This window comes from Gossypium hirsutum, chromosome A03 (genome assembly GCF_007990345.1).
Source record: "Gossypium hirsutum isolate 1008001.06 chromosome A03, Gossypium_hirsutum_v2.1, whole genome shotgun sequence".
NCBI classification, from domain to species: Eukaryota; Viridiplantae; Streptophyta; class Magnoliopsida; order Malvales; family Malvaceae; genus Gossypium; species Gossypium hirsutum.
In genome coordinates this window covers 108,072,999-108,088,378 of record NC_053426.1, presented here as the reverse complement: position 1 = coordinate 108,088,378, position 15,380 = coordinate 108,072,999, and the positions used below count along the sequence as shown (strand labels likewise).

The 15,380-nt window shown below is 39.2% G+C and overlaps 1 protein-coding gene across 1 annotated transcript in view; it reads right to left on the bottom strand.

Moving 5' to 3' along the window:
* The window catches only part of LOC107886930 (katanin p80 WD40 repeat-containing subunit B1 homolog KTN80.4), a 22,752-nt gene extending 8,330 nt beyond the window's left edge, over positions 1 to 14,422 (bottom strand). The window contains exons 1-2 of the mRNA XM_041095576.1: positions 14,371 to 14,422; positions 14,030 to 14,118 (exon numbers count right to left, since the gene is read on the bottom strand). Coding sequence (XP_040951510.1) covers positions 14,030 to 14,118; positions 14,371 to 14,422 — 141 coding nt within the window. The remainder of the gene's footprint in view (positions 1 to 14,029; positions 14,119 to 14,370) is intronic.
* Positions 14,423 to 15,380: the final 958 nt, after the last annotated feature.

Here is a 15,380-nt window from a genome sequence, read left to right as displayed (position 1 = left end):
GGATAAGAATAAAGCGTTGATCAAACTCAAATAAACATCAAAGATGGCGAAAGAAAGCAACAAGAAGTGGTTGAGAAGGTGTTTTCACAAAAAAGAAGAAAAAATAAAAAGATTTTCAAGAACCATAGAATATGCCCCAGTATCAGCTGAGTTCTCTGTACAATTTCAAACTTTGATTGACAGGTGTTAGGAGATTTGAATACTTGTCAATTTCCACTATATCTTTCTTGTGTTAAGAAACAAATATCATATATCATTTATCTCAAATCTAGTCAACTCCATACTTGAGTCGCCCTTTGGTTCGACTGCCTCTTTGTCTCAAGTGCATTACGGGTACCTTAGCTTCAATTTTTTTTTTTTTTTTTTTTTTTTTTTTTTTTTTTAAAAAGCTTAGGTTTCATTTTTTTTTTCAGTGAATTTGACGGAGCTGTTACAGGATTGGTAAACTTTTGCCATCCATCTCGCATGGATCAAGCTCCACCAGAAAGCTTTTACAACATAAGGCTCCAATTGATCATTTTCTAAATTCTTGCTAGGAAGAATCTTTTAGTACAAGTCTCAGAAATTCTGGGGGCGAACCTTTTTATTATAGGCTCGCATCATTCGTTTCTGGTACATTTGCCCATGGTGAATAGCTCTTAGCCTCTTTTCCTCTATTAGGTTCAACTGATCGTACCGAGATTGGATCCAATCGGCTTTATCCAACTGTAGCTCAGATAACACCCGTAGAGAAGGGATTTCAACTTCAATGGGTAATACTGCCTCCATTCCATAAACCAGAGAAAAAGGCGTTGCCCCAGTAGAAGTTCTAACAGATGTTCGATAGGCAAGGAGAGCAAATGATAATTTCTCATGCCAATCCTTGTAGGTTTCAGTCATTTTCCCCACAATCATTTTAATGTTTTTATTGGCCGCCTCCACTGCACCATTCATTGGACGATACGGCATGAGTTATGATGCTTAATTTTAAATTGCTACAAACCTCAGCTATTGTGCTATTATTCAAGTTCATCGCATTGTCGGATATGATCCTCTCAGCATTCCATATCACAAATGATCTCCTTTTCAAGAATTTCTGACTACTGCTTTCGTGACATTGCATATGAAGCACTCCACCACTGGTAAAGTAATCAATTACTACGAAGATGAAGCATGCCATTAGAAGCTTTGTATATTCCCAATAACATCCATACCCCACATGAAAACGCCAAGAGAGGTCATGACTGAAGAGGTGAAGAGGCGCGTGTATTTTGTCTCCGTAAATTGGCATTGTGCACTTCTGCATGTCAATACAATCTCCTTCATGGTGGGCCAATATACCAAATCTCATGATCTGTCTGCCATCGTGAACCACTGGCGTGCTCCCACAAATACCTCATGGACTTCTTCCAAAATTCTTGGCTTCACAGCATCCACACATCTTAACAGTACTTGATCCTTCCTTCTTTTATATAACACTTCTCCATCTAAGACATATCAATGCTATCTTTCTCAGAGTTCTCTTGTCATTCTCTGTTGCTTGATCAGGGTATTCCCGATTCTTCACATATTGTAGGATACTCTGATACCAAGGACAATCATCTTTTCCCTCCTCCTCATATTGCAGCAATTAGCCGGGTCTCAGAGATACTCATCTGAACAGCCTCATTGCCTCAAGTCTATTCACCTGAATCATCGAAGCTAGAGTAGCTAATGCATCAGCCATTTGGTTTTCCTCCCGTGAGAGGTAATAGAAGGTGATATCGTCAAACTCCTCAGCCAATTCGAGAACTAGTTTCTATAACCGATTAGCTTAGGATCTCTAGTCTCCCACTCCCCTTTGAGTTGGTATATCACCAACGCTGAATCCCCGTATACTCTCAGCACTTTGATGTTCCGTTCAATGGCTGCACGAATGCCCATAATACATCTTTATATTCTGCCATGTTATTTGTACAATCGAAGTCCAACTTGCTAGCAACAGGATAATGATCTCCACTTGGGGATACCAATACTGCCCCAACTCCATTACCCGTAGCATTTGAAGCTCCATCAAAATTTAACTTCCATACGTGATCCATTTGAGGATTTCTTCAGTATTCGCCACATACATCAAGTCCTCGTTTGGAAAATCGAAGTTCAAAGATTCATAGTCCTCCAAGGCTCTACTAGCTAGGAAATCGGCTATTGCACTTCCCTTTATGGCCTTCTGACTGACATATACTATATCAAATTCTGAGAGCAAGATCTGCCATCTAGCCATTCTCCCGTTCAAAGCAGTCGATTCCATCATATACTTTAAAGGATCTAACTTTGAAATCAGCCAAGTCGTGTGATACAACATATACTGCCTCAGTCTTCGGGTTGCCCAGATTAGAGCACAACACAACTTCTCAATTGATGAGTACTCATTTCGCAATCGGTAAATTTCTTACTGAGGTAGTATATTGCCTTTCTTTCTTTCCCGTCTCATCATGTTGGCCCAATACGCATCCCATGGGATTCTCCAACACTGTTAGATACAATATCAATGCCTATCTGGACTTGGAGGTGATAAGACTGGGGTATTAGCCAAGTGCTGCTTTATCTTATCGAAAGCCCTCTGACACTCTTCATCCATTCACCCGGATTATGTTTCTTTAAGAGCCGGAATACTGGATCACATTTCTCTGTCAGTTGTGAGATGAACCGAGCAATGTAATTCAGCCTCCCTAGGAAACCTCGAACCTCCTTCTGAGTGCGCGGGGGAGGTAAATCTCGTATTGCCTTTACTTTGTCTGGGTCAACCTCGATCCCCTTTTTGCTAACTATGAAGCCTAATAACTTCCCTGATCTGGCTCCAAACGTGCATTTGGCCGGGTTAAGCTTGAGCTGAATTTCTTTAATCTCAAAAATAACCTTTTCAAGACCTGAACATGCTCTTCTTCCGTTCTAGACTTCGCGATCATATCGTCAACATAGACTTCGATCTCCTTGTACATCATGTCGTGAAACAAAGTCACCATAGCTCTTTGATATGTTGCTCCCGCATTCTTCAATCTGAAGGGCATTACCTTGTAACAGAATGTTTCCCATAAGGTAATGAATGTGGTTTTCCTCATGTCTCCAGGATGCATCTTTATTTGATTGTATCCAGAGAAACCATCCATGAAAGAAAACAATGAATAGCCCGCCGTGTTATCTACCAAAGTATCAATGTGAGGCAGTGGAAAGTTGTCCTTTGGACTAGCCTTGTTCAAATCCCTATAATCCACACACATTCGTACCTTTTCATCTTTTTTGGGAACAGGGACGATGTTGGCTACCCGATCCGAATACTTGACCTCTTGTAAGAATCCAGCGTCGAATTGTCTTTTGACTTCTTCTCTTATTTTCAACACAATGTCAGGTCTCATTCTCCTGAGCTTCTGTTGAACGGGTTTACAATCCTCCTTTATGGGCAGACGATGCACCACAATGTTAGTACTTAGCCCAGGCATATCTTGGTACGACCACGCGAAAACATCCTTGAACTCTCGGAGCAAATTAATGAGGTCTTGCATTGTCTTTGCGGTGATTTCAGTTCCAATTTTCACCTCCTTTCCATCCTCTAGGCTCACTATTTCTAACGATTCCCTATGAGGTAGGATATGCTTATCCTCTTGTTCCATCATTCTTAACAAGTCCGGAGATGCATCATAATCTTCGTCATTTTCAAAGTCGTGGAATCCCTCTGAACACACTTCTTGCTCAAAAATAGGCTCCATGTTTGAGGCAGCGTCACTCATGTCATTGATATCTGAAGACCTATGAGGGCATATCAAAGAATATACCAAGAATATAAATTTATGAATATGTTTGTGCAAAAGAATTACAAATGAAAGAATTATTTGTAAGACAATCAACCAAATGAAAAATATAAAAGGAAAAAAAAATGACTGATCGAGATGAACGTAGACACGTATTTCATTAAAATAATGATACTTAGGCCCAATACCTATTTCACAAAAGATTTCATATCGTTTCTAGGCCAACAAACAACAGGAATGTTTTGAGCATTACTCTGAATAAGCCCTAAAGACTACAGGGATTTCTTCAGCAGTCCAATTGTTTAGCTCGCTTCCAGGCTCATAAGGGCAGATCTCCAACAAGGCCCTCCTTTCCGTTGCTTCTATGGCGTTGGTATAAACGTTTTCCAACATTCCTCCCATGCCGCTACCGGACACTCCACATTCAGAATGAATAAATCCTCCCGACACAAAAGATGTAGATATGTGGGGAAAGGTTAAAGGCTCACACTTAGCTTCATGTCCATTCAAACGTGCCCTTCTTCCCTCTTGTCTCTTCTCTACTTCTTTCTTCTTCTGCTTCATGTCTGGCTTGTACCCTAAACCAAATCTATCAAACTTTTCCTTCGGTATTGGTGCCTCAATCCTTCCCTGAAGATATTTTCCCAATCCTTTCCCGGGCAAGGCTCCTCTTCCTACCATCAATCGCAATCCCATCTCAGTGGTCCTGGATATTTTCGGTACTGGAATTCTATTTCCCTCCGCAATAAACATCGCGTTCACAAATTCTAACGACCGAAAAGAACATTCTAGTGCCTCATCGTTGATGTCCACATAAGGTGCATCGCTGGTCATCATTGCGATAATATCCTCCTCTGCATCTATTGTTACCAACCGATCATCCGATACCAACTTCACCTTCTGATGTAATGATGAAGGTACTGCCCCTGCTGAGTGTATCCACGGTCTCCCCAATAGACAGTTGTAGGAGGGTTTAATATCCATTACCAAGAAATCCACCTCATAAGTGACTGGGCCAATCCTTAATGGTACCTCAATTCTCCCCATAACCTCCTTTTTTGTTCCATCAAATGCCCTTACTATGCTCTGGCATGCTTTCATGTGCGAACTATCTATTGGTAATCGACTAAGAGTGGACAAAGGCAATACATTTAGTGCAGATCCATTATCAACCAAGGCCCCCGGGAGTGTGTACCCTTTGCATCGGACAGTAACATGCAGGGCTTTAGTAGAACCTCTTCCTCCGGATGGTATTTCATCATCATTGAAGAAGATAAAATTGTCAGCACCAATATTGTTGATCAACCGATCCAGCTTGTTTACCGAAATATCGTCAGCCACATATGTTTCGTTTAGCACCTTTAAAAGTGCATTCCGATGTACTTCTGAGTTTAAGAGTAAAGCTAATACAGAAATACGGGCTGGCTGTTTGTGCAGTTGCTCCACAACACTGTATTCACTGTGTTTCAAAAACTTCAAAAACTCATTTGCCTCCTCTTCTTTTATTGGTTCATTTACCAATGGCTCAACTTCTACTGCTTTCCCTTTCCTCTGTTCTTTCTTCCAATTCTCTTCCCTGGACGACTCTGCTTGAGCGTCATATCTTTTTCCATTGCGCGTGTAAGAACCTATTTCCTGATTTCTTTCTGCTTCTTTTCCCAAAATGGTCACATTACACCCGTAATTCCACGGTACCATTTTGTTATCCCTATAAGAGAAATTTAATGGTTTCTGGATTATAATTTTCGGTGTTACCTGAGCCCTAATCTCATTACCCTTAGGGCGTGAGATAATGACCACAGGATGATTTATTTTTGGAGCCTTTGTTCCCAACTCTGTCGCGCATATGCTTCTCATTTCTTTCGCATCTTCGTAAAACCTCATCTCCTTGTTATCCATCATGCTTTGAACCAAAGCCTTGAATCCTTCACATTCTTGGATTTCATGCCCTGTCTTATGGTGAAATTCACAATAATTTCCCATCTCATGCCCTTCCTCAGAATCTGAAATAACCAACCCTTTTTTCGCCATTTCTTTCCAGACCCGTTTCAATGGAGTTTTTACTTCAGCAATGTCAGTCTTGACTTCTTCTCCCGTACCTTCGCTAACCATATTCACCCCTTATCTGCGTGATTAGGTAACGGATTCTTTGCGTTAGGTGAGTTGTCAAGTTTGACAACACCTAAATTGATAAGTCCTTCTACTACCTTCTTGAAGGCAGTACAATTTTCTATCGAGTGCCCAGAAATTCCCGCATGATAATCACATTGCGCGTTCGTATCATACCATTTTGGATACGGGGGTTGTAGAGGACTCAAGTAACGAGGAGCAACAACATGTGCATCGAATAAAGTCTGATACAACTCCTTGTATGACATCGGGATTGGCGTGAATTGGGGCTTTTCAGTAGTTTGCCTAGCTCCCGACTCTTGTCTTGATGATCCCTGTTGATTAGCAACCACTTTCTTTGGTTGATTCACGGTAATTGACCTACCATAAGCATTCACATTATTCACTTCATTTTCTCTTTTCCTCGGGGGTGCCCTCCTATTATTTTCTCCTCCATCTATTTTTCTACTTTTAATGGCATGCTCAATCATTTCACCATTCATGATTATATCCGAGAAATTTTTGAAGCGCTTCCCAACATGTGAGTGATGAACGGGGCTTTCAAAGTATTAATAAAAAGCGTCGTCATCTTTTTTTCCAAAAGCGGTGGTTGCACCTAACCGCCACCTCTCGCCACCTCTGCGCATATTGTCTGAAGCTTTCATTCGATTTCTTCTCTAAATTTTGCAGAGTTATCCTGTCAGGCATCATTTCTGAGACATGATTGTATTGTCTCAGGAAAGCCTGTGCTAAATCCCTCCAAGTAGCAATTTTAGCTCGGCTCAGCTGATTGTACCACTTTGACGCCGCTCCCGTAAGACTTTCCTGAAAGTAATGTATTAATAATTGATCATTATTAATATGCCCCGTCATTCTTCTACAAAACATAGTAATATGGGATCCTGGGCAACTAGTCCCGTTGTATTTCTCGAATTCCGGCATCTTAAATTTGTAAGGGAGCACCAAGTCCGGAACCAAGCTCAGATCCTTTGCATCTATTCCATAGCTTTCGATGCTTTCTATTGCCCTAAACTTCTCTTCTATCCATTTCCATTTCTCCTCAAATTGTTTTGGAAATTCCTCCTTCGCCTTGTCCTTTTCAACTATCTCGTCAAGATCTGGGACAGCAATATTATTCGGGCTATCACCGGGATTAAGGCCCTTTCCGGGTTGAAAATTCATTGGGATTGAAGCATCGCCTTGGAACTGCTGGGGCCTAACCGACACAGAGAGTCTCCGCGGATGCAGCTCAGTCTGTACTTGCGCATGCGGAGGCGTGAAACCTGGAGGATAAAGTGGTTCACCATTGTTTTCTTCTTCACTAACAATCACAGGACCTTTACCCTTATCTACTCCCTTCAATAATTGCGTCATCTTAGCCACCAGATCATTTTGGGACTCCTCCATCTTTTGCACCATGTCACGCTGAATCTTTTCTATTTGCTCTTTCATTTGCGCCTGCAACTGGTCTTGCATTTCTCTTTGAAGTCGCTCTAGCTTCTCCAACCTTTGGTCCATAATTTTTGCCTTAGCTCGGGTGCCGTAACTTTGTTGGTTTTCCAGGTTAACTGAAATGATTTTATTCGATTAGGTTTTTAATGGTCATTAATGCATATGATGTGATGCAATGCATGAAAAGAATGCAAAGAAAAAGAGGCACTGATTCTAATTCAACTTCATTAGAAAACTTTACTAGATAAAGAGTTTCTTTACATAAAATAGACTACATATATAGCTTTGCCCTCACACTCAAAGCCTTAACCTTTCTAAGAAGCCAAGCTAATTCTCGGCCCCTGTCCGACTCTGACTCATACTTCAAACTTAATAGATCAGCCTGAACCGCTAGAGTCTGCAGATGATCAGTTACTTCGCGCACTTGAGCCACCGCCTCTCCCATAATATAATCTCTTTCTCTAATCTGCTCTTGAGACTGACGGAATTGTCTTTGCCACTGCTCATTATTTTCTTCCAGAAGCTCTATCCGGATTTCACTATTTTGCAATGCATTCTCTAGCCCTCCTATTTGTCCTTTTAATTCTTCAATTTTGTCTAAGCTCACCCTTAATTCAACCGTAGCATTACGATTACGGTACTGGTGAAGCGATCTTTCTAGTTCAGTTATCCGGACCTTCAACTCCGTCTTCTCGTCTTGGCAAACTAGTAGACTCTTTCCCAAGGCGACTTCTCGAGCCCGAGTATCTTGAAATTTCTTTTCCCATTGATTAGCTTTCGTCTTTTCCTCCTGAATTTCTTGTCGCCATTGTTCTGGCGTTTTACCCAAGCCAGCAGCTCTTACCGACCTACGCAACTTCTTGTAATCTGTCTTCAGGCTGTCCAAATCTTCTTCTGCTTTGTTCTTTCCTTTTCTCAATTTATCGGCCTCTAATCTTTGAATGTTCACATCCAGTCCTAACTGCATTTTTTTTCCTCTAGTTGTTCTATCTTCTTCCCCAATTCTAAACTCCTTTTTTCAAATTCTTGTTTGATGATTTCCATCTCAGAAGGCAAAACTTGTAAGTGTTCCTCTAAAGATCGAGCAGTTTCTGAATTTGACGCCAGGATGTTGTCGTTGATCCTTTGATCACGCCACTGACTATACTCGGGGGTAATTGTTGGACCCACGGCTAAGATCTTCATTCGACGAGTCTGGTTCCAGGTACTAGATATTTCTCGAACCTTCTTCTTGTAATTGTCCTCCCTATAGGAAAAATCACAATAGGCCAACCCCTGCGTTGCTGGTATGAATTGTCGTGATCTATACTGTCTTGATGCGAGTAGATGAGCATATCCGATAGCTCCCCATATCCCGAGCAGCGGAACCCAGTCGAAATCTCCACATCGGTACAATATCTCATCAGGAATTAACCAAGGAGCCCTCCATTCAATATCTTCATCCTGGAGATTCTAGAGTATCTCTATCCATTTTTCTTCTGAAATATCATCCCATCTTGGCGTGGCCACCAATTCTCCTAGAGGGGAGTAGCTATCAGAGAATACCCGATAAGAGACCTTTTCGACTTTCCAGAAGTGGCTATGGAACCATGCCAATAAGAGCTGCGCGCATCCAATAAACCTTCCCTCCCCTGCTTTTCGACACGCATTCAAGGATCTAAAAGTTTCAGCGAGTATTGCCGGAACCGGTGTAACCCCTTTACTAAGCCGATCAAACAAATCAGATACAGCCTCGTCTATGTGTCCTAAAGCTTTGGGGAAAACCACTAGTCCATAGATACCTAAAGCGAAGACATCGACCCTTTTCTTTAAGTCAGGATGTACAAGCACCAAATCTCGCAAACTTTTCCAAGGAACACATTTACTGTCGCCCTTCTGTAGGATCCGGGCAGCGACCCACTGCTCGCTCATCCCAGTGATGTTCATTAATTTCTTTAACAACGGAGGGACACATGCAGCTCTGGAATAAGCCTTGTCGACTTGAATCTTTGGGCACCGAAGCAAGGTCGTATACTCCTCTACAGTAGGCGTCAAGTCTACTTTCCCAAAAGTGAAACAACTGTAGGCAGGATTCCAAAACTGAGCAAGGGCTCGGAATAAATACTTGTCTACTTTGACACTAAGCAAATAAGGTAGGTCACCGTAGTTACAATAGAACAGCTGCTTGGCCTCGACATCCCATTGATCCCAGACTTCTTTCATTTCTCGAAGGTCATTCTGGATTACACTGATACGGGTAAAATCCCACAATTCTGACACGTACCCTTCGGTAAGACTATCGCCTTTCTCTCGTTGTGTCGTTTCAGCCCATATTCGCACAGCCGCATTATCCTCTACTTTATCAACAAATCCCTTTTCCATGATAAGCTTTCTACCAAGAAACTGAACGTAAATCGACACCTCTTTTAGAATGAAAATGCCATGCAATCACAAACAAAGTAAATTAGCATTAAACATAGAATAAGATTTAAAATAAGCGACAATAAATACAACATTCATTTAGGTAAGCACTAAAAATTTGGAGTAGCTCTACCTAGGTCAGTTCTTATGGCTCATTACATGTGGTTTGGTTTTAAAGTAGGGTACCTGAACCAGCAGATTCCTCGATCCTCACCCATTATAGGCTCATACGGACCGAGTTCGATTCAGGGGGACACATTTCCCTATGGCCATGCGGAGATGAAAATCTCACGAAGACATAGGTACGGATATATCCCGAAAGCGATTCACTATCCCATGCGGAGGTGAAAACCTCACGAAGGCGTAGCTTTTCACTCCCACTTAAAGGTGTGACCAACGGTCATGCAATGCAATACGGAAAGATACCAAAATTTAAACAAACAGAGCAATTATAAACCCCAATGGTGATGATTATGATAAAGACAGATAAAATGCGATGAAAGGATCGTAATTTTAAACCGAATTTTCAATTTTTGACAAAAGACAAAAAGTAATCACCACGTGGCTTGACCCTCTTATCGGTGTCCCCAGCGGAGTCGCCAAGCTGTTGACACTGTTTTTTGATTGAAAAACGGGGTCGACCGGGGTTTTGAAAGTGAAAAAGGGAGTCGCCACCAATCCTTTTTGAGGTGTGATTGGGTCACCTTGGAAAAAGGTTGTTTTTAATAAATAATTTGATTTTATTAAAACAACGGTTTTGGTCTACGAAATTTAGAAAATGGGTTCGGGAGTCGGTTACGTACGAGGAAGGATTAGCACCCTCGTAACGCCTAGAAATTGGTACCTAGTTGATTACCTAATGTCTTGATGTCGAAAATTGAGAATTTGAAAGAATTAAAAATACGATCCTTGTATTAAAATGAAAATTTTTGGAAAAAGAAATATATTTCACGTTAATCGAGGAAGAGAATCATATCCAGTAAGTTAGCATACAATATCTCAAATTCTCGATACGCGAATGAAAAATGCTTATTTAAAAGATATTTTAGCCATCTCGGATTTAAAAATGAGATCGCGACCAGTAAGTTAGGACGTGATTTTTTTAATCCCGAGGTCATCTAAAATTTGAGTTTAGAAAGATTCGTACATTTAGATTTATCGAGAGAATCGAAACCCAGTAAGTTAGGGCACGATTTTCTCGAATCCAAACACGAAATGCCATTTTAAAAAATAAATTTTGTTATATCGAGTAAAAATAAAGCACAAAATTATAGTGAAAGCAAATTACATTATTTATGCATGGCAAAATCATAATGAACATGAAAATATAAAAACGATGCCAGCTATAGCAATCAATATGAACGATCAAACTTACAACATACAAAATAACAAAATAAAAAACGAATAAAGTTAAATCATTCATTCAAAATAATAACAAAAATGAAATATATAAATAGCAAATACAATTAAGTATAAAAGATATATATAGACATGAACTAAGATATGTGTATATATGAATTAACAAAATATATAAAGTATATTTTATATAAGATAAATAAATATGCGTATATGTAAAAATATGTACATATAGGTGTATAAAACTATGGAATACGAAGATAAAGGAATACATATAAAAGTAAGTGTATATATATTGTAAAATAAAAGAAAAAGTATATATGTACAAACAAAAGTTTATAACTAATGAAAATATACATATGTATACAAATAAATACGTTAATTTATATACATACTAAAAATATATTGAAAATGTGTATGTATATGCGGATTTAAAAAAATATAAAAAGGGTGTATTTTAGACTATAAAGATTATATATAAATATGTATGTATTTATGAAAATGAAAATGTGTATATAGATATATATATATAGGTACATAAGTTGTAAAATATATAAATATATATATATGTACCGGAAGTTTAAATAAAATCAATATAAATAAATAGGTAATAATAATAACAGTAATAATAATGATAATAGGACTAATTCAAAACGGGAACGAAACCTCAGGGCTGAAATAAAAAATAAAACAGAATAAAGGATCAAGATGTAATATGCGCGAAAAAAGGGGGGACCAAAATGGTAAATGCCCCGAAGCCCCAAAACGCAGTGCAGCATAGGGTCAAATTAGAACAAAAACAGAATTCTGGGGCTACATTGAAAAATAGGAAATAGCGAAATAGGACCAGATTGCAACGCGCTACAAAGTCGGAGGGACTGCGCGCGCAAATATCCCATTTAAAGAAAACGCGCGGATCCTTCCCCTGGGTCGGGTCACCGCGCGGGTCAGAGCTCAATACGACGCCGTTTTGGAGCCACTGATCAGACTCCAAACGACGTCGTTTCACACATCAAGCAAGGGCCAAGAAGAACCCTAATCGGGCAGCCTCCATTTCATTTTCTGAGCAATCAAGAAAACAACAAAAAAACAAAAAAAAGGAGAACTGAGAGCCCGAGTGCTCTCCTCCCTACATCTCTCTCGACCCCTTAAGCTCAGGCCGCCATCTCCGCCTCCATGGCCAATGGCCGGAGTTGCGCGAGAAAGGCCTCTAAGCCTCCCAATTTTGCGGCGTCCCCGAAGGCTAAGCCTTCTCAACCGCAAGACCAAAAGGAAAAGGGATGAGATGCCCCTTTCGGCTCGAATCCGACGACGGCAAGGGTGGGGTTCCGACACCAGCCCGTCGAAGCGGTAAGGTATTTTCTCCTCTCCCTTTCAATTCCTTTTTCTTTGTTGAACGAATGCGAAAAATAAAAATAAAAATAAACAATAAATAAAGAGTAAAGTAAATAAGAAACAAGAACAGAGAAGAATAAATTGGAGTCAACCTTTTGATCTGTTTTTTCTTTTTTGGATTCAAAAACGCTGTCCCCTTTTGATGTACAGAGATATTGTTTGGCTTTTATATCCAATTTACATTGTATTTTTTAGTTGTATTCTTTGCACTATCTGTTGTGTGCTCCGGCTTTTTCTGCCATTTTGCAGGTGTTGATGAAGCTAGGCACGGTGGGTGGCGATGGGACAAGGCAAACGGCAGAGGGATGGATGCGGCGCTAGGTTTGGCTAGGGTTTCATTTTTCTGAAACCCTAGTTGGGTTTTTAGGGGGAATTGGGCTCCAGATTTGGGCCTCGGGTTTGGGTTGTAATTAGGCTTGTGGGTTGGTGTTTGGGCTGGTCCAATTAATTTTATAATGTAACTGGGCCATTTGGGCTGAAATTTGTTTTGCTGTTAGGGCTCGGGCAAATTTGGGCTTCTACAAATTGTATATTAGCAACATGATTGGATTGTGGTAATCATGAAAGTTGAAAAATGGTCGTTGTAATGTATATAAAGGGATAAGATGGTATTTTGATTTTCCATGCAATTGCATGTGCAGAAATATAGTAATATAATTGAGAAGGCCAGGCAGCAGCCTACAATAATTCTAAATAAATCCTATAAATACAAAATATAAATACATAAAATAATTTTAAATTTTATAAAATACCTTAAATATGATTGATCCAAAGTGAATGATTAAAAACATGATGGTCTTTTATCTATCTGTCCATTTTCCTTTGCTTTCTTTTCTTCTTCACATTCTCCTCGTTGATTTTTTTTTTTGGGTGCTTAACTAAGTCAACGCTTTTTCTTTTTGAATTCACAAAAATCAAAACATGAAAGAGCATGTAGAAATAATTTCATTCAACCACTAAATGCATTTATTTAGATTTTTGTTTATTCCGTAATTGAATTTGTTATTCTTTTATTTAACAGTTGAGAAAAGATTATAGTCCATTTTAAATTTAACATTCCATGTATTTTAGCGTATTATAATTATATTTAAGATATTTTATATTTAAATAAAACCATACAAGTTAATAACTTATGTTATGTTCGTGACGTGTTTTATTTTTTTTTTACGTATTTCAGCTGATTGAAAGTGAGTGGAGATTGGAGAGGTGGAGCCAGCAACCTACTTGATTGAGAATGCATTTTTAGAGTTAGGAAGGTAAAAGATGGGAATGCCATTTCTGCTCAACCATCATCTTCACCAACTCAATAATACAAACCCAATCATTGCAAAACTCCACGCCCCTTCACTTTTCTCTTTTTAAAGATTCAGTGGCGAGGAGCACTTTGCTGAGGCCCAGGATCCACCAGATTCTTTCATCTAACACTGCAAGAACACACACACACAAGCATAGTAATGCCAGTATTTTGAGCCATAAAAGCGATGCAAGATTGAAATAGTATAACAAGATTCATGATTTTCCCTTTGATGGCTAATGTGGTTTACTTTTACCAATGCAGCAACGCAGAAGATCACAGCATGGCATGATTGAGTGACAGCACGGGATTTAGATTCATAAAGGGCTGATGGTAGGGAGAGACCTGAACTTAAGGACATAGACAAGTTTCAACTTAGTTCCTACCTTGATAATGTCACTGGAACCAAGGCCAATTTGTTCATGTGTACAAATTAAGTGCTGCAGAAGCATACATACATCATTTCCACTGTTGCATACCACTGAACTACTCGGATTTTCATTGTTTGAGGATCCACTTCAAGATATCAGTATAGAAAAGCAACCATCATTACCAAAATTATCAAATATCAGTTTGCCAAACTGACAGGTTACTAACTCTCGATTCTAAGAAGAATGTCCAGACCAGTTATAGCAGTAAAATCAGGCATTACCTCAATATTAGTTGCAGCATTATCTCCTTAAAAGATATAAATGAAATGCACATTTTAACTGCAGTAAAATTAGTTGTGATAACATATATGCTCAAAGAACCATATTCAAACTAGAAGAGCACCCTTTTGGGGGGGGGGGAGGCTGGTTTTACAAGTAACAGTACTGCTCCCTTTTTACCATTCAAGATAGAAGACCTCTAGCAAACTAAAGAAATACCTAATCAAGCTTTTTTATAAGAATTCATAGCCATAGAAAAGCAAAGAACCACATTTAATTGCAGTCGTCGAAGTATAATATTAAGGTGAAGATAACCCCAGTTGCTTCTGTCTTTAAGTAGAATTGCAGTCCATGAAGTTTGATACTGCTTTACAAGAGTCAAATCAAATAGTAGCAGAATAATGAGTTCCCCCACAGCATAGGACAGCAATGTCAAATAAGATGTGGCTAGATATTCATGCATGAAATGCTTTCACAAAATTAACCAACAAATTCAAAGACAAGGCATTTGCAGACATGCAATATGAAGGATTTATCTCATAAAGTCATGCTTTATAGCGATTAAAAGATGGTGCTCAAGAAATGTGCCAGTGTAATGAAACTTGATGACCTAAGTATAATAGTTCAAAATGAAGCTACCTTAGATAAATCTGCACACAGAAAACCAAGTACAAGATGAACCAACTTAAAAAGTCGTCCATTCCATTATAGCAATCACCTTATCTGATAACCCAGTTTTTTATACTATTTACTGAGAGTAGATACTATAATTTATCACCAATAATAGCTATAATAAGCACGACAACATATAGAAAATTCAGCAGGAACACAAATGGAGAATCCACGTTACTTTCTCAAGCAAGAAAAAAATAAATTTAGAATTTGGATTCCAGTTTCTAAGTCATTCACCTATCAGTATGTGAAGAAGTTCCAGCAATGACATCAAACGAAAATGAT